Source organism: Catharus ustulatus, chromosome 28 (assembly GCF_009819885.2).
Source record: "Catharus ustulatus isolate bCatUst1 chromosome 28, bCatUst1.pri.v2, whole genome shotgun sequence".
Taxonomy (NCBI): domain Eukaryota; kingdom Metazoa; phylum Chordata; class Aves; order Passeriformes; family Turdidae; genus Catharus; species Catharus ustulatus.
Window position 1 is genome coordinate 395230 of NC_046248.1, and position 20116 is coordinate 415345.

At 44.6% G+C, this 20116-nt stretch overlaps 1 protein-coding gene across 1 annotated transcript in view; it reads left to right on the forward strand.

Annotated features, from left to right (window-relative positions):
* APLP2 (amyloid beta precursor like protein 2) overlaps window positions 1–20116 on the forward strand; it is a 49139-nt gene that overhangs the window by 27394 nt on the left and 1629 nt on the right. Inside the window, 14 exon segments of the mRNA XM_033081494.1 lie at window positions 896–1008; window positions 2501–2670; window positions 3530–3747; window positions 5300–5467; window positions 7432–7547; window positions 8131–8205; window positions 9363–9521; window positions 9973–10101; window positions 13849–13948; window positions 14479–14649; window positions 15143–15178; window positions 17878–17960; window positions 18773–18847; window positions 19295–19450. Of these exon segments, the coding sequence (XP_032937385.1) occupies window positions 896–1008; window positions 2501–2670; window positions 3530–3747; window positions 5300–5467; window positions 7432–7547; window positions 8131–8205; window positions 9363–9521; window positions 9973–10101; window positions 13849–13948; window positions 14479–14649; window positions 15143–15178; window positions 17878–17960; window positions 18773–18847; window positions 19295–19450 (1769 nt within the window).

The following is a 20116-nucleotide window of genomic DNA, read 5'->3' on the forward strand; positions in this document are numbered from 1 at the left end:
AACTCATGGAATGCATTGGGGGATGTAGCGTTGTAAGCACAGCTATGAGTAGAGGCACCCATGTTGAAGCAAGCAGATGTCAAAGTAGCTGTGATCCAATGAGGAGCTTGAACAGAGAGAGAGTAGAGAGATGAGAAACCTTGCCCCAGGGATAGAAGAAGAAAACCTCTGTTCCTAGAGAGAAAAGAAGAGAATCTTTTGTTTCTATACTAGCAGAGCTCATCCTTAAACTTGCACCCCAATAAGCTGAACTGACCCATGGTGGTAGTTGTGGGAAAAGTACCCAGTTGTGGGAGGGACTTGACAATTGCAGATTTCCAGGCAGCTGCTATTTGTGAAAATTAAAACCACGAGATAACTGTTTCTTGAGGAGCAGTGTCCATGGCATGGTAAGAGAGACTCCTTCTCCCTAAGTGGACTGAAGAGAGATTATTTTGAAAGTGGTAAACTGATTGAAAATACCAAATTTGTCTTTTTGCATTCTCAGTGGGAGAAAGAAAGAAAAGTTGGGAGGAGGAGAAGTGTTCTGAAGGTTTATTCTGATTTCTTACTATTTTTCTTTTAATTTTGTTACTAAAGTTTTCTTTATACCCTTTAAAGTTTTGAACCTGCTTTGCTCTCCTCCTAATCCTTATTTTGCAGCAGAAAATGAGTAAATAATTCTGGTGGGTGCACTGGTGTTTTGCCAGTGCTAGACCCAGTACTTTAATTGCTGCATTGACCGGGAAACTTGTATTGGTGCACCAAAATGGCTCCACTTAAATTGCTTTTTCTCCCTGGTTCAACTGAAACTGCCTCACACATGCACAGAGTGCACTTTGAGGGTGTTCTGATGGAGGCTTTATTTGCTCTTGGAAGCTCGAAGAGTGTGAACTGTGGCTGTTGTGTTTTTCAGTGGGTGAGTTTGTAAGTGACGTCCTGCTGGTTCCTGAGAAGTGCCGGTTCTTCCACAAGGAGCGCATGGATGTGTGTGAAAGCCACCAGCACTGGCACACTGTGGCAAAGGAGGTAATGGAGCCACTGGGACAGCAGTGTGTATTCTTGGATGCTTGTAGTGTTGGAGTATAGCACTGTTTGTCTCTGTATTGCTATTCCCATGTTCCACTCAGTAAACTGAGGCAGACAGCAAGGAAATAAAAATTTAAAAGTACTCAAGTGACTTAAAAGCCCTGTGTAGAAATTGAGTTATTTGTCATGAAAAACTGTCCTAAATAGCTTATCCATATCACAGAGCTAGGAATTGAAATCAGCTCCTTGGTATACTTCTTTAACCAATGGTTCATCCCTCTTTCTATTCTCTTTCCTGGGAGATACAGTGGGCATAGGATAGTCCCTATTTTTCTTGCACATTTTGTTTTAATGTGACTTGTGCTGCTGGGGATTTGGTTGGGAGGGCTTGCCTAGGAGTAATCTGAGTGTTGTTGGCACTGAAAGTGGAGGTTTTACATAAGAGATGGATTATATTCTCAGAATAAATCCAGCCCATGGTTTTGGGGGAGTGGTTTTGTGGTTTTTTTTTTATCTGACTAGCTAAACTGTTGCAAAAACTCTGCACTCCTATTTGAATCTGGGGTAATAAAAACAAGATCATGACGGAATGTGCATGTTTTCTATTTTGTAGAAGCAGCAATTGTAGAAACAGCAACACAAAACCAGTTGTTAACCAGATGAGGTTAAGGATACTCCACTTAAAATTCCTATTTCTTTAAAATCCTGTGAGCAAAAATCCGTCTAAACAAAGCTGTACTAGAGGAATTGTCTTTTAATTGAGGGTAAACTTGTTAATGTCTAGCAAATTGGAAAATCATTTACTTTAACTGTAGTTGGAGAACTTTTCCCGTAATATTTGGCTCATTTAAAATCAGTCTTGTAACAAAGCAAAGCACAAAAGGATTCTGATGGGTATAATAAAGCTTTTCTTCATTCTTTTCTGGGCACCTTAAAGCCAAGTATTTCCTTAGCTTAAGAAGTGTATAGACATAATGTCTAAGCATAGTTTACATTTGACTTTTTCTTGAATTATCTGATTGATTTTCATCTGCAGCATGGCAAAATGATCTTGACACAAAGTCCATTTGAACAATTATTCACTTGCTCCAATATGAAGTTTAATAGATAAAGTTTAATAAAATGGCCAACCCAGAAAAGCAAGCACGCTTTCTGGTTCTTTCAAGTTCACATCCCTTGAGTTGGCACACAAAGTGTTTTGGTTTTTTCCCCTGAGTTTTGCCAGGTTGACAAACCAGCAGGGGGTCAGGGTGTGAAATGTTAACACCAGGAAGTACTGGATGTTTCTGAATCTGGGAGTTTTGTGGGGGTTTTTTTTTTTGCAGTATGAGTTTCAAATCCACTTTCCTCTGATGTTCAGATTTAGGTCATATAATGCTGTTGTTTTTGCTGTAAAACTTAAGCCATTCTTGGGATCTCTGATAGGCTGACTTGAACTTTATCCAAGGGAAGGGCATGATGTTGGACTGACATGAATGGGCTCCCCTTTCAGGCCTGTCTAACAGAAGGAATGATCCTGCATAGCTATGGGATGCTGCTGCCCTGTGGAGTAGACCAGTTTCACGGAACAGAATATGTGTGCTGTCCTCAGACTAAGGTTGTGGATGAGGCTCTGTCCAAAGAGGAAGAGGATGAGGATGAAGACTATGACCTTTACAAGAGGTAGAATTCTTACTGGTGTAGATAATGACAACTTTGTACAATGAAGCTGCTGCTTGGGAGTATTTCACACAGTAACTCCCTTGTGAGGATTGAGCAAATTTCTGTGCTTCTGAGTTGCCTAAAGGAGTGTTCTGATCCTGAAGAGGACAATTGACTTTGCAGTGCCCCTTTTATTGGAGGAGCTAAACACCTGCTCTCCCTTCATCCCTTCAGAGAGTTGGGGTCATTGAGGCTCGAGAAGAGGTGGCTCCAGGGAGACCTTAGAGCCCCTTGCAATACCTAAACAGGCTCCAAGAGAGCTGGAGAGGGTCTTTGGAAAAGAGCCTGCAGGGGCAGGACTAAGGGGGATGGCTTCATCCTGCCAGAGGGCAGGGTTGGATGGGATGTTGGAAGGGAGCTCTTCCCTGTGAGGATGGTGAGGCCCTAGACTGCCTAGAAAAACTGTGGCTGACCCTGGATCCCTGAAAGTGTCCAAGGCCAGGCTGGATGGGACTTGGAGCAGCCTGGGACAGTGGAACGCCCAGGACAGGAGGTAGAACAAGATGGGCTTTAAGGTCCTTCCCAGCCCAAACTGTTCTGGGATTCTGCAGTAGGAACTTGCCCCAAGATTAGACTTTCACTTACTGAAAAATGGAAAGAGGTCAGATGAAGCCAGAGCCATGGAGAAACTCTGCCTGCAGCAGCAGGATTGTCTGTAGTGAGGAATGTGCCCTTGCTGTGAGTGATGGGCTAATCAATAGTTGGTACACTTATTTTTCCCATTTTTGATGTTTCTGGAACAGATGGAAAGAACCAGTACTCTGATACCTCCAAGTGATTAACCTTAACTTTACTCCCTAATTTATCTGTGTCCCTCCAGTGAGTTCCCTACAGAGGCAGGTGTAGAAGACTTCACAGGAACAGCTGTGGAGGAAGATGAGGATGAGGATGATGAAGGGGAAGAGGAGGAGGATGTGGTGGAAGACCATGATTACTACTATGACAGCTACAAGCTTGCCGACTACAATGAAGAGACCCCCACTGAGCCCAGCAGTGACAAGGCTATGGCTGAAAAAGAAGTGAGCAGTGACATGAAATGTAAGACACATTCTAGACTACAGGCCTCTTGCTCCCTTAAGGTCATTCCTGTTGGCTGTCAGTTAGTGATGGAGTTTTGATCAAGTCAATAAGTGCCACTTGGAAGTTTTATTTGCCAGATAAGTTAGCAAACAGAGGAAAGCTGATGATGCTTGTTTCAAGTGTTGAAATTAACTCTCTAGAGCATGGGCCATATGTTTCTAGATACAGTTCTGCAGTAAACAGCAGTTCTGCTGGCAGGAAGCCCAGTGTTTGGCATGTTGAATGTGCCACCTCATGAAGGTGCGCAGTGATGAGTCAGAAAAGCCATATCTGCAAATTTTGGAAAATCTTCAAGGGCCATTTGGGGTGCACTGTAAATTTAAAATCTGGTGGTTTATACCAGCTTAAAATGAGGTAGCTGAAAGTGGTGGGACATACTCTGCAGAGGTGCCATCTAATCATTGGTGCTGCCTTGCATAAACACTTCTCTTCCACAAAAGAAAACCAGCCAGCACAATTGACCCAACTTTATTATGTGTTAAGGTATACTTTCTGCAGTAGTAGAATCTACTGTGCTGGTAGGTGCCCTTGCAGAAGGCTCATAGTGTGGTGCCTCAGCATTATGTGATGTCCACTTTGCATGTGGAAATGTCTGCAGAGGAGGGAGGAGCAGAGAGGGAATGAAATTCAATTAGCTACAGATCACTGAATCATTGCCAGCAGTTCTCGCCTCTTTTTGGTAAAATGCCAGCATGCTGCAGATAATTTTCCTTGCTGAAACAAGGCTAAACTCATACGTGTACAGGGCTGTTGCAGATCTGCAAGTGTTGTAAGAGGCTTGGAGAAATATGATTGGGGTGTCTGTTTTGGGGGTATACATATTTTTTTCCTGAAGTACCATGAACAGTTGCTAATTTATACACTGTATCTGCTCTCTTGCCTCAAAACAGCTCAGCTGCTGTTGCTCGCTCACCCTGTGCCATGGCTACATTAAGTTTTAATGTTTGGTGCATAGATGTTTCAAACCTTAACACCTCAGTGTCTTGAGTCTGGCAGGAGATAACTCCCTTTCTTTAGCCTGCTTTTTCATTTACTCCTACACCTGCCCTGTAAGATGTGGGGTGTCTGTCCAGGCGGAGTGCTATGAACTGGACATCCTTTGATGCTTTAAGCAGCCCTAATTGACTGGCTTTCCATGCTGCCATTGGTTTTATAGAGTGGAGGCTCTCCCACTGGACCACCCAGGGCATAATGCTGTGGTATCAGCAGAACAGATTCCTGCTGGCTCTGGAGAAATCTCTCACGGATGAGAGCTCCATGTAGAGACAGAGTGAGCTGCTTGGCTATCTCCAAAGCACCACGTGCAGGCATCTCTCTCACCAACTTGTGATGGATGCTTTGGAATGTTGAACCCCCCAAAACTGACAGAAGCCCTTGGGTTGGTGCAGCAGCAATGCTGAGGCCGGTGCCTCAAAGGAAAGGGTGAAGTAGAGCCACCTCTGCATCATGTAAATCGCTCGGCAAGGCCTGTGCTCCTCACTAGCTCATGTTCTCACCCGTCTCCACACAGCTGTCTGCTCCCAGGAGGCCATGACAGGGCCCTGCCGGGCTGTGATGCCTCGTTGGTACTTCGATCCTAACAAGAGAAAATGCATTCGCTTTATATATGGAGGCTGCGGAGGCAACAGGAACAATTTTGAGTCAGAGGAGTATTGTATGGCTGTGTGTAAAATGATGAGTAAGTCCTGCCTCCCACTGGCCTTTTGCAGCTGGCCGCTGTCTGTCTGGCGTGTGGTGTCTCCTCTTCCTTCCCTTGGGTAATAGAGGACCCATCTGTAGCTTATCCCTTTGGTTCTGGTGTCTGTCCCTTTGCAGCAGTCTCCTCCTGTCTCTGCCTCCCTAGGTACATAGGGTGATTGTTGCTGGGGAAAGTGCCCCTCACCATATGCTGTCTGTGCTCGCTGGTGACTTGCAGCTCTTGCTAAGGGCTCAGCTGTCCTCCTCCAGATCTATAGCAGGGACCAGGGGCTGTCTCTGACCTCTTGCCTAACTGGCTTTTTAATCAGAATATGTGTTAAGGAAACCCTTGCTTTCTCCAGTTGTGTTACCATGCATACATTTGACAGCAGGTCCTGAAAAGCAGGCTACTGTTCTCCTGATAGTAGGCATTTTCTTGCTATTTTAATTTTGGAAATTAAAGACCAGACCAGTAGTATAGAATTCAGATTCCCATTTTCAGCTTGGTATGAAATACAAATCACAACTCAGTCTCTGTGTTTTTGAGTGCTTAAGGTTTTTGGCACAAATTTCAGCTGGCTTTTATGTCAGATGATAAAACTACCAAAAACATTTTAACCTCCTTATTAATCTTATTGTTGAACTCCAGCACTTCCACTTCAGCTACCATTAAAGCTTTTGAAAGGCTTTTTGTGTTATCTGGGGCTTGGCAGCCTGACTATACAGCCATAATCCTGTTTACGAAATGTGCTTCATGCAAGTGCTTTAGATTGGGCTGATCTGAGACCGTGAAAGAAAAGATGTGGATGTTAAGAGCTTTTTGTGCAAAAGATTGTCCTGTTACAGAAGGATTTGGAGCTGGGAAGAGAGTTCTCTGTGTCCAAGCCTGGTTCAGAAATGCCAGGAGCAGGACCAGAATATGGGACTGATATGACATTGTCCGTTGCACGCAACAATAGTGCCTGTGTTGTATGTTGTCATTATTTCCCCCTAGTTCGAGGGAAGGTTGGTGGGTGTAGTGCATGCTGAGCTCTTACCCAGTGTTCATGCTGAAGTGCCAGGTAATTTTTTTCTGAAGCATACTGTCTTTAATGACATGCTGGAGTTTTTCCCATCCAGATAACTAATATGGATGGCAGGTTGTCTTAACTGTCCCTTTGTGCCTTTCCTCAGGCAAAGGGCAATGGGCAACAACAGAGTGCATCGTGTTTGCCGCAGATCTTTCAGAAAGGCTCTGGGATGTGTAGTTCCTAAAACTGTATCAGGAGCACTTTCAGTGCTTTCTGAACTGCAGTATATGGAATACAGAACCCCTGATGTGGATGCTGTAGATGCTTGAAGTTTATCAGTTCTGAAATTTTGTTTTTTCCCTTGTTGAATTTGGATGTCTTGAAGTTACAAACCATCCAGTGTATTGGACAAGTCACTTTGTCACACTGAGCCTCCTTCTGTTGCTGTCTTGTCTAATATCATTGCCTGTAAGTCCTGCATGGTGCGTCTGGTAGGGAAGGTAGGTTTGAAGTGTAAAATACTGGTTTTGTGCAGATTTATTGTCAAACTCCCTAATCGTATTAATGATGTCTGGAGCCAGCTTGTCAGCGAACAGCTAATGCACAGGATGTCATTTAAGCCATCCCAAGCCAACATGGAAGGGAAGGGAAAAGGAGTTCTTTGTCCTGCCATGCCAGGTGCAGTGTTTCTGGAGCTGAGTGCTGCTCACCTCAGCGCTGTACAGGCCAAACAGTGTTGGGAGCTGTGGTCATCGCTACCAATTGGGCTGATGGAGCTTATGTTGGACAGGAAATTGGCGCCGTAAAGATTCCAAAACAGACTCTGAAAGGTGGTGGTTCAGTAGGCTCAGCTTGCCAGACTATTAATTAGGCAGGCATGGAGATTCCTCTCCTTGTCCTCTGCAATCCAGGATTCGGTTTCTGATGCTCTGCTTACCCTTCCCTCTTCATGCAGTGCCAACTGATGATGTGGATGTCTATTTTGAAACCCCTGCTGATGACAATGAGCATGCCCGCTTCCAGAAGGCCAAGGAGCAGCTGGAAGTCAGGCACCACAACCGCATGGACCGGGTGAGTGTCAGCCTTCAGGCTTTGTGCTGTGCTGTTGTTAGTGTGTTGGGTTGCTACCCCCATTTTACTGGAAAAATTGGTGGTGGAGTGACTTGCTTTCCGGTGTCCAACCTTCTGTGTGTTTCTTTCAGTATGACCACACCACTGGAGTCTGATTTTTATTTTTCTGGTATTGGGAAAGAGAAATTAGATTAGATGCTGGGAAGAAATACTTAGAGGGTGCTGAAGCCCTGGCACAGGTTACCTAGAGAGGTTGTGGATTTCCCATACTTGGAAGTGTTTAAGGCCAGGTTGAACAGAGCTTGGAACCATTTAGTCTAGTAGAAGGTGTACCTGCTCACGGAAAGGGGTGGAACAAGATGAGCTTTAAGATGCCTTCCAGCCAAAACCCTTCTGGGATTCTGTGAAGCTTGGCTTGTTACTCAGAGGGATTAAGTGCTAGGCTTAAACCCCGCAACAACTCTTTTGTGCCTTCAAAACCCAACCAGGCTGTGCTAGGATCTGCATGTGAAGGCGAATCAACTCATAAAGGTAAGATTTAAATTTGTGTCATGTTCATGTATTCTGTCCTTTCCCTATCCAGGTGAAAAAGGAGTGGGAGGAAGCGGAGCACCAGGCTGTAAATCTTCCCAAGGCAGAAAGGCAGACTCTGATCCAGGTAAGAGTGGAAGGACCTAAAGGGGAAAGTTACTGAGAGAGGTTGCAATATTCAGAGCCAGAAGACAGCTGAGATGCAGGAGCAGCCTTCTTGCTCTGTGAACACCTGCCTTTTAGAGGAGGTTTGATTCAATTGCTTACTTTGTTCTTAAAACTAGAGATGATCTGATACTATGCCAGGTCCTTTCTTACAGACATTAGTAGAAAGTGATCTCTCTCCTCCAGCGTAGCAACAGTGGAGCCAAATTGTAATTTCAAACCTTTGACCTGTTTTGCACTAACCACTGGCCTCAGAGCCCGGTTCACAGTCAGCTCTAGCTCTCGCACATTTCCTGCTCGGGCAGACTTAGTGCAGACAGCTTAGATGGTAGATGAAGCTGGTTTGGTGCAAAAACGCTGATCTTGTGCCTTATGAGGAGAGTTCACTTGGACTGTGAAGTTAATGAGAGATTGCAGTGTGGGATCATTAGGGGAAGACTCTACTGGCAGTGACAACTCTGTGAATTTCTCTCAAACCAATATACAACTGTGTGATTGACTCCAGCTTTTAAGCCCACTTTGGATTTTATCCTGAATACAGTTTTCCATCTGCATTTTTAGTGTAAGTCCCTGTTTAGAACTATGTGCAAATCCAAAAGTTTGTCATTATCTCTCCTGAAACATAAGATTTAGTGGACTGTTCTGGTTGGTTTGGAAATGAGGGTTATGACCTTTCTAAAAGAATACAGCGAGATTGGATCTGAAGGTGTGCTGATGGAAAAATCCCTATGCAATTCTGTTGTAAATTTTTGCGAATTCAAATTAGTGGCTCCAGGCTGAAGGGATGAATCCTGTTTTCATATTGCAGGGTCAAGGGAAAGAGTTAATATTTATCAGTTCTTCAACACAACCTGTATCTCCCAACCTCAACATGGTCTTTATGTGCAAGGTCCTTTTCACTCTTCAGACCTTTGAAATGGCTTGTGGAGGAAGTTTGGAAGACAGATTATCATTACTGAATTTGCAGAGATGAAATCTGCATCAGCATTTCTCCATGCCTTTCTCTCCTAACTGTAAATGGGTTGGATATGGAGTTTGACAGTCTTTGTTAGTTCTAAGGAGTTTCAGGAGTTGTTGGTGACACAGTGCGTTTCACACAGATAACTTTCTTTGTTCTAGCACTTCCAGGCCATGGTGAAATCTCTGGAGAAAGAAGCAGCGAGTGAGAAGCAGCAGCTGGTGGAGACTCACCTGGCTCGTGTGGAAGCCATGCTGAATGATCGCCGTCGCATCGCCCTGGAGAACTACCTGGCAGCCCTGCAGGCTGACCCACCACGAGTGAGTTGCTTCCCAACTCATTTTTCCAGTAGGATAGCATTGGGTACGATGGCAGGTGGAAATGGCCTGGTGAAAAGATTGCCTGTGACTTGCAGAAGCTGGGAATTGGCTCCTAGGAAGGCTTCTGTATTGTGGAAGTTGGTGCTGCAGACTTAGCAGAGGGTCTGTAATTGACTCCCTCTCTTTCCTGCCTGGGGAAGAAAGCTCTGCTTTGTTTGGTGTCGTAAGGCACCGTTCATTAGGTGTGGTGTTCTGAGTCATACAGACTTAAAATTAAGTTTTCTGGGTGAAACAGGCTTAATTTTAAAAAATTTTAAAAATCCAGAGGATGAGTGCATGTGACAGATCTGTCCAGCACCAAAGTAGGCTCACATCTGAAGTGCTGTTTTCAACTGCGGGTTTGAGTTGACTCCAGTGCTCCAGTGACCTGTTCCCTGCTCCCGTCCTGCAGCCCCACCGCATCCTGCAGGCCCTGAAGCGCTATGTCCGTGCTGAGAACAAGGACAGGCTGCACACCATCCGCCACTACCAGCACGTCCTGGCAGTGGATCCAGAGAAGGCTGCACAGATGAAATCTCAGGTATGAGGGGGTTTCTGTCAAGGGAGCCATTGTTGCCCAGCCATGGTTGTCAGAGGCTCTGGAAGCTGTGTGTTGCTGGGTACTACAGCAACTTCATCCTTGCGGAGCTCTCCCTCCTGTGCTTACTTCCTGTCACCAGAGACTCTCCCAGTGTGGTTTTCCTCAGCGCCTGACTCAGTGTTAAAAATTGAAGCTCTGTTTTGTACATTGTTGGTCGCAGTAACAAGCTCAGGGGTTTAGAACTAGGTCAGTATCAGTTCTGTGTTTCCATTTATCAAGTACCCCTGAAATTTATTTGCTGGGGACTTGGTTATCTTGACTGGACTTCCTCACTTCTTCCAAGTGTCTATGTGTTTCCTTCCTTAGGGTTGTTCTTCATACTATAGTGCCTGTGTTTGGGGTTTGTGGGAATTCTCTCATGGCTCTGCAGAGCTATTGCCAGGTTTCCAAAGCATGATTCATAGCCCTGTTCAAGCGCTTGATCAATGTTGTTAGCTTTAGCAGAAAGTCTGGTTTTCATGAGTTTATGTTGTACCATTTGTAAGAGAAAACCCATCAATTCAGGAAGAGATTCTCTAAAAAGACTGCTAACAGCTTGCTTTGGACCTGACAGAACCAATCAGCTGGCTAGTTTTGAATATTTGCACCCTGTTAAACCACCTAAGAGAGCCGAATGCTCCTGTGAAATCACATTTAAAAACAAACCCTGGGAAAAGTTCTGTGGCTTCCAACCTTTGACCAGGTAACTGGGCACTGGGCTGGCTCAGCTGCGACCTGGCCAGCTCCACCCGAGATTTGGCCGCTACTGATTCCAACCATGGCCGCTGGGCCAGGCCGGCACAGTTTTGGGCTGAGCCGAGCTGGGCCCTGCTCCGGCTGTGAGCTGCTGAGCCATCCTGCTGGCACTGTGGGCAACCCTGCAGCCAAGAAGAGAGGCAGTTGTGCAGCCCCATGTGGAGACAGCCCCGCAGCTGGAATTGCCCTCGGCCGGGGCTGGCAAACATCCATGCAGGCAGAGCAGGGGCCTGGCAGAGATCACACGGCCCTGTGCAGGCCCTGGCGAGATCCTGACTGTCATTGCACAGCTGAAACTTGCAGCCATCAATCCTCTCTCGAGGGGGAGACAAAGGAAAGGTGAAGTCACGTGAAGAGCACAACATGGAGACACCGAGGTCAGTGAAGGAGTCAAATCCCAGATGGGAGGAGATTGAGGAGATGCCTTAGTCTTGGACTCAAATTCTCTTGTAAGACTGTGATGAAGATATGCTCGATACATCCGTTTTTTTTTTCCCCCCTCCGTAACTCATGGAATGCATTGGGGGATGTAGCGTTGTAAGCACAGCTATGAGTAGAGGCACCCATGTTGAAGCAAGCAGATGTCAAAGTAGCTGTGATCCAATGAGGAGCTTGAACAGAGAGAGAGTAGAGAGATGAGAAACCTTGCCCCAGGGATAGAAGAAGAAAACCTCTGTTCCTAGAGAGAAAAGAAGAGAATCTTTTGTTTCTATACTAGCAGAGCTCATCCTTAAACTTGCACCCCAATAAGCTGAACTGACCCATGGTGGTAGTTGTGGGAAAAGTACCCAGTCGTGGGAGGGACTTGACAATTGCGGATTTCCAGGCAGCTGCTATTTGTGAAAATTAAAACCACGAGATAACTGTTTCTTGAGGAGCAGTGTCCATGGCATGGTAGGAGAGACTCCTTCTCCCTAAGTGGACTGAAGAGAGATTATTTTGAAAGTGGTAAACTGATTGAAAATACCAAATTTGTCTTTTTGCATTCTCAGTGGGAGAAAGAAAGAAAAGTTGGGAGGAGAAGTGTTCTGAAGGTTTATTCTGATTTCTTACTATTTTTCTTTTAATTTTGTTACTAAAGTTTTCTTTATACCCTTTAAAGTTTTGAGCCTGCTTTGCTTTCCTCCTAATACTTATTTTGCAGCAGAGTAAATAATTCTGGTGGGTGCACTGGTGTTTTGCCAGTGCTAGACCCACTACACCATTACACTGTATTTTACTTCTGAACAACCAGAAAATCTTTTTCCCTCTGCAACAGTAGTGTATGTGAATATGTTACTTCAAACCTGGTCATTGTACTTGCAAGAGTACTTGCAGATACTCAGAAGTCTTTGGAATTAGACTGATACTTGTTTTCACTTGTTTTAAAATATTGGAAGATGTTCTGAATGGACCAACTGATTCAAAATTCACATCAAGAATGGCCTGTTAACACTGAAAGATATGTTTGGAAGTGTATACCCTTTTTGAGGTTCACAGAGAACTCCCTGTCTTCTTGCATCTTTAGCAATGTTTTCCTAGTCCCAATTTATGGCTGGTATGCTGCTTTGGAGTATCTGTGAATTCTCCAGTGCACAAAAGATAGGAAAGAAGAAAGAATGGAGAGCTGCAGGGAGACAGTGCAGTGGAGCACAGTGCCGCCAAGAGGAAGAAATAGGCACCAAGGAAAAAATGAGAAAAATCTGTATAATCAAGAGGTGGTAATATCCTGGGTTAAGGGTAGGACAGCAGCTGGAGCCTGCTACTGTCACCTCTGGTGAGGGGTAGAATGCTGTCACAGTGATTTTCCAGAAGCAAACCTCACACTATGAGGTGGCAGATTCCATGGGTTCGACCTTGTTTCTGGATAGTGGTAGTGAACATTCACCTCCTGTCTCCTGGTCTCCCTCTGCCTGTGGGCTTCTTGGCAAATATGGTGACAACTGTGGTGGCTGTGATGATGCTTGACTCTCCATGTGGAATTTGTGGTCATGTTTTCAGAGACAGGTGAAGCACAGACTGGCCCAGTGCTTTGTTCTGCTGCTGCCACAGCCTAGAAGAGTGTGTGAACTGTGTTCTTAAGCTAACCCCTAAACAGTCTTTAATTCATTCTGAAGGCTGCAGTGTCAACAAATTGACATGCAAGGGATGTGGGTGGTACAGTTCAATTTCCATTCCCTTTACTTTTCACATGCACTTTAAGCTCCTCAGTCAATTTCTTTGATTGACAAGCTGCCACATGCAAAATTAAATTGTTTTCATCCTTGCTCTTAAAGGTCAGGCACACATCAGACTGTGAAACAGGTCCATCTGACTCTAGCTTTTTGCAATGTTTGGCCATCCATATAAATGTTTTTCTTGCACTCCTTGATCCCTGATTATGCAGCACCCTCTTCAGGTCAGGCCTGATTTCACCACTGGATTTAATGTGCTTGGGAGGAGTGGTTTGAGCTTGCCCAGAGCTTGAATGCATTTCTCAAAGGAAAGGAGAGCACTGCAGCCAATGAGTGGGTGTAGGACAAATGTAATGCCACAGTTGATTTGAAAGGCACCTTTGTTCTGAAACCAGAGCTGATAAGATATCTTGTCTGCTCCTTTTTCCTGTATCTTTCTAGCAGTCAGTAGTGATAATCCATTTAATAAGGCTGCTACAGGAGATGAATTATGGCTATGTTTGCACATGGGAAATACCAGCTTTGGTGGCATTTTAGTGTTTCCACTGGAGAGCTGGTTACAGTGAGAGCCAGCTGAATCCTCTCTTATTTACATTTCCCAAACTCCTGAGAGCACCTTCTACAGACGGCCAGTTCCAGTGAAGCATCGGTCACAGAATTGGGCTAGATAGATCTGTGTCCGCTATTGCCTGCCATGGCAGATGCACCAGTAATAGATATTTTATTGAGTAAGGAAGAAGCTGGTACTATGAAGTGACTAACAGTTTTTGCTTACTCCAACACACTTTTACATCTGCAGGTGATGACACATCTTCATGTGATTGAGGAACGGATGAATCAAAGCTTGTCTCTGCTCTACAAGGTGCCATATGTGGCTGAAGAAATCCAGGATGAGATTGGTGAGTGTGTGCCAGCCCCTATGCTGCTGTGTAAAGTTCTTATATCTACTGAGCTCCCAAAGGATAATTTTCTCTTTTGAGGGGGTACCCTTGGCAACAAGTGCTTGAACTTGGGCTCAGGGAAGATACTATCTGGATGTTACAAAATAGCAGTCAGAATAGCTTTTTCCCAAGAATTTTCACTGTCCATTAAAAAAAAAAAATCAACAATGTTCAGAACAGCAAAACTGTCTCTAGGGGAGATGAAAAAGATCCGTGAAAAAACATTAGATTTTTTCTCCCTTTAGAGGTTAATCCTATCTTGCCAAAACCACTTGCCACATCAAACCTCTTGGCCTTTATTTGAATATATTTCTAACCAACGCCTTTACTGAGAATTCCAGATGAGATATGCAAGATAAAATAACCTGGCAGCCCTGAGAGCAGTGTTCCCCTGCAGTCCTGCCTCAGCCTGGTTCAAACCATCTGCCCTTCTCTGTCGCTGCCAGGTTTCATGCAGTTTGTGTAATAATTCCTCTTATTCCTTTCAGATGAGCTGCTTCAGGAGCAGCGTGCAGACATGGATCAGTTCACATCCTCCATTTCTGAGTCTCAGGTGGATGTCAGAGTGAGCTCTGAGGAGAGTGAAGAAATTCCCCTGGATGGCAAACCTTTCCACCCATTCCAGGTGAAAACCTTCCCAGCCTTGCCTGAAAGTGAAGGTATGTAGAACTGAGCATTGGGTTCACTGGTGATTTTCCTTGAACAGTAGTCTCAGTTGGAGCAGAGAAAGCTCCATCCCTTTGGGTGATGTAGAGTAAAGCAGTCACCTTGACCTTCTCTTTGCAAAATTGTCCTCTCTTTTCATTTTGCAGCAAGTGTTAAGTTTTTACAGTGTGTCTTGACTCTGGAATTAATTTTCAGTCTTTAAGAGAAATGTTCTTGTGTAACGTTAAATCTCTGTGCTGTGACCGGCTGAAGGAATTCCCTTTTTTTTTTTAATACATATATCTATTTTTTTGTACCATTGGGTGTTGACAGCTGGTGTGTGCGTGTGTATTTATTTTAAAAATGCTTGAACAGAGTCCTGAGCTTAAAGCTGTAGACTAAAAGCTTTTCCCAGGGTCTGAGTCAGAAATCATGCACAAGCCTTTTTTCCTTTCTCTCTTAATCTCCTTTCTCTGCTATTTTTGTTTTTGTTTCCCTTCCTGCTAGATCCTCAGCCGGATTTGTACCATCCAATGAAAAAAGGTTGGTTCTAAGCTGCTCCCTCACAGTGCTTTCAATCACTCTCCTATTTCCTCAGTGTATTTGATAATTTCATTTTAGTTCCATACTCACCTTGATTTTCATTTCCCTGCTTTCACTTAGATCAGTAATGTTCAGTTTTGCTTGTTTAGGTCTAGTGTTAAAGAAACCAGCTAGTCTGAGCATCTAGTTGTGTGTGTGTGTGTATGTGTATCTTTCCCTGTTGGGCTCAAGGGTCTCAGAGTGCCTGGAGTGGCTCTTAGCCCTTGGGAATGGTAGCTATGGCCAGTGTCGGCAGTGTTGCTTTGCATCTCTCCATGTGTGGCACTTCTCAGTTTAAACCCTGCTGTGATGGTGGGGAATAGTCCAGAGGCTCTTTTGCCTCCTGTAGAACCTTTCCTTGATGCCTCATGACTAAACAAGGAATCTGTGTTCTTCAGGACACAGGCTGTTTCCCATCTAAATGTCCTTATGGAGTACAGCTAGTGTGGGACAGATAAATCAGGGGATTCCTCCTCCATGTTTGTGCTTTCCTTGGCATCACCTTCCCACGAGTAGCATCTCTCCATACCAGCAAAGTCTGTGTGGCTTTCCATTTCTCCCTTAACTCAGGATTAATTCTGCAGTAGCTCAGTGCCTGGCTAAAAAGCAGGTTTAAGAGCAGCATAGAAATATTAGCATTAAATAAAGTCTCTGTTAATGGTACAGAATCAGGGCGATCAGTAGAGAAGGGAGGCTCTTGCAGGCTAGTGCTGCATGAACTGTGTGTGGAGTAAACCCAGTGTTTTAATCTGCCTTTGATTCCAAATGTATTGTGTAGATCTCAAAGGAAAGCAAAAGATTTTGTTAATAACTATTTAACGTGAGTACATAGTTCTGTAACATGGTGAAGGCCAAATAGCTTGAAACTATTCTCATCTGCATTTCTCTGCACATGTAAGTCACTTTCATCCTTCTAGTGGAAGAGTGTACAGCTGACTGCTCTGGCAAGAATTGGGACAGACTTTAGTTTGATTTTTTTATTAAATTATTGAACAACTGCTTTGTTGACTTGGATGATAAAATTGTGCTAGTTTTCCCTGTCTGGGTAAATCTAAGAGTCTCTGATGACCTGGGGACAACAATTGTCCTACACTTGTTCCTCCTCTCCCTTCCCTTTTCATTGAATTGCTCAAGGGCTTTGAAGGAGTTTTGGGTTGGCAGGGTGGGTGAGGGGATTTTGTGCAGGCATGTGTTTTTGGGTTTTTTCCCCTATGAAGTATATAATTTAAAGTATGCCTTTGAGCTACATAGAACTGGGTTTGTTACTTGGTACAGCACTGAGACAAATAGCAGAGCTCAGTGCAGGAGCTGAACTCCTAGTCCTGGAGACTGTGTTGAGTTGGCTCCTGAGACTGGAATAAAGCAGCTATAGGCCAAAAGCTGATACAGTAGTTCTGTATAAACTATTTGTGACTGATTTCTCCTGAAAATCCCAATCATTGACTTCCATAATAACATGACCTGCTTTCGACAGTTGTGAGAAGTCAGACTGGCAGTCTTGGCTGTGCTTGGAATCTGATTACTGCCTCTGAAGAAAAATGGGATGCACTAAAACCTGAGATGCTTCATATTGAAATGTTATTTCTGTGGCATTTTCAGGCAGTACAAACTTGTCACTGTAAAAACTTGCCTTGAATCCAAGTAGCCTTTCCTTGCATCTCATCAAAGAACATGCTGCCAATTCCAGCAGCAGTTGACATAATGGCTTGGACACCTTGCAAGTTCAGCAGTTTGTGCAGAAAGAGGGGGTTTGCAGTCACCAGCAAAGCCTGAAGTGCTGTAGTAGAATTTCCCCCATGTCATTGGAAAGATCCCACTACAGGTTTGAGGCTTCACTATCCTGTTTTTGCTCTCATGCATCAGAGGTCATTATGTTGTCCCTACTGCCAGTAGAGCACTGGTGTTCTCCTAACATGCTGTGTTGTCAGATCAGGGCAGTTTGCATCAGACTCTGAACGCATACTGATCTGATCTATTTATAAATGCTTTGGATCAAAACAGTTTATGCCTTCTATTAATTGAGCTAGTGCTGGTTCCAGCCTGGAAATGGGGTAGTAGTATTCTGATACAGAGGCTGGTATAGTTCTCTGCTCCTCCCTTGCCCTGGGATTTATTGTTTCTGGGCTTGTGCCAGGTATGGGACAGCAGCTCATTGCAGAGCTGTGCTGGGTGACCTTGGAATTCTCATTCCTGAGGTGCCTGATTCCATCAGAATGGGTGATGCTGGAAGCATTCCCTGTGTGCTGGCTCTTGGCAGATGGATGTGTGTCTGCTTGTGTCCAGGGTCACGGAGGGGTCTTGGGGACCTGGGGTGACATCTGCAGCTGTTACTGCACTCACTGTGTGTTATGGCTTGTCTGGGGCCATCTAACAGAAGCACTTAACAGTGCGGTTTGTCTGGATTGACACCTCAGCCTGATTTTGGTGATGAGTCCTGTCTGCTCCTCTCATTGCCACCTCATTTCCCCTCATTAACAGCCCTCCTAATCACTTGTCACTGTAGCTTGTGAACTGCCATGTGACACAGCAGCATGAGGACAGGTTAATACTCAGCAGTCTGTGCAGTTAAACACACGATCCATGGCAGCTCTACACAGAGTAGGTGACTCTTCCAGAATGTACTTGAGGGCTGATGGGCTCTCCTTGCTCTTTTGGTGCAGGTTCTGGCATGACCGAGCTGGATGGGCTGATTGGTGCTGAAGAAAAAGTGATTAACAGCAAGAACAAGGTGGATGAAAATGTGGTGAGCTCTCCACCTTTATTTTGTGAAACTAAACCTGCCATGGACACTAATTAATAGCAGTGACTTGTTTCCATGTCTTGTTCCAGCTCACAGAATGTCAGTGTGTTCATTATCCATATGGTGTGGGGGAGTTAGTTTGGTGACTGTTGTAGGCTCTTAATACTGATTAGCATCAGAAGGGTAGGAGGGGGGAGGGAAGGAAAGAGCTTCAGATCTCTGAGTCAGAGAACTCTTTGATTTTGGAATGGTTTTCCCAAGCAGAGACCCTTTGTCCCTTTATTTTTACTAGGTAGCTTACTATCTGAGCACACTGAATGCTGGTGTGTTCCATCTGTGTTCCCACTTAGTTTTCATGACAGGGGAGGCCTCACCTTCCTCTGAAGGTGAGCAATCTAGCAGGAGTTCTCTCTGTCCACAGTGTTAAGAATTCTCTAGGTTCTAGTGATAGCCACTTCACCTCAGTTCTATGGGTTTAAAAAAATTAAAACGTCAACTTTTGAATTTGCTTTCAATACTGTTTTAAAGCCACAGGTTAGATCTTACAGAAATACTGGGTCCGAGTTAGCAAGATTTTTTTTCTTTGGGGCTTTATTTTGAGATTAGTATTACAGCTAATTAATTACCTCCAGACTATCTCTGGAGGCTGTACAAGAGTTGGAGAACATTCCATGCTGTTGAGAGCAGAGGGGAGATGGTAAGTGGTCCTGACCCTTTGCTAGTGTTCATTAAAGGTCTCTTGTCTGTCTTCCTCTTCCTTCTCCTTCCTGTTTTATGTGGATCCTTCCATAAAACACTTTTGTGCCTGTTTTTAGGTAATTGATGAAACCCTTGATGTGAAGGAGATGATTTTCAACGCAGAACGTGTTGGAGGGCTGGTGGATGAGCCGGTATGTTTGTGCCTGCTGAATCCAGGGACTGGGCAAATTCTAAAGCTGGATTTTGATTCCCATTTTTACTGAATTCAGGGTTTGGTGCTTGGATGCTGCTCTGGGGGCCCATGCAGAGTGAAACATGGTACAGCCCTTCTGCATAAAGATGTGAACAATGAACACACGTTAGATATTAACTTGACTCCTACTGCAAAAGTGTTTTGTGGGATAGGGAAGTGATGTGGGCCAGTGTCTGTCCAAAGCTACTAGGTGAGGAAAGAATTTTGTGTATATTATCCTTTTAATGGAATATTTAGAGGTGAAATATTTAGGAGTGGAATACTTAGGTATGATATATATTCTCTGTCTGGGTATAATTGATCGTATCTTGATACCACAGATGGTCAATCAGCAGTGCGTCTCCCTCATTGCTCCTCCTCAGCCTGCTCTTTTTCTTTCCTCCAGGATAATGACAACTCCCTCCGTGATGACTTCGGCTTCAGCAGCAGTGCCCTTATTGGGCTGTTGGTGATTGCTGTTGCCATAGCTACTGTTATAGTCATCAGCTTGGTGATGCTGAGGAAGAGGCAGTATGGGACCATCAGCCATGGAATTGTGGAGGTGAGAAACAGCTCCATGAGTGAAGATGAAAATAGTCACTTTTGAATCACATGTGTGTGGGGGTAGAGGATGGCAGGAGCTGCCAGGCCATGGAGAGCTCTGCTTCTGGCTGGGTAGGAATTAACTCTGTCCCTGCTGACACCATCATGGCTCGTTCCTCAGTGTGCAGTTGCCAGTCCTGGGTGTGCTGTGCTGGCACCTGCCACTCCAGAGTTGCTTTTGCTTATCAGATAGGATTCAGTTAGGCTTCACTGGCTGGCTCAGGGTAGGATTTAGCAGTAAATGAGCTTTTCGGGCAATAGCTTTAGCAGGGCAGTCAGTCAGTCAATCCATAGCAATTTGTCCTCCTGGGTAATTGACAATTAAGATGTTGTGATTGGCCAAATGGTGAAGAGCAGCTCCTTCTTCCTTGCACATTTTTATGACAACTTAATGGAATCCAGAGAAAGCTCCTTTTCCTTTTGTCCTATGCAGGAGATCCTAATAAGCTCTTTAATGAGAGAAGTGGGTCTGTGATTTGCAGTGTCATTGCAGTGAGCAATGACAGATTTGTGAAACATCCCCACAGGGGAAGCATCAGCTCCTGAACAAGCAGCTCCATTAAACACATTACATTTTGCAGTTTACCTTTTTTCCCCTGTTTACTGCTCACCACAGTACTCACTC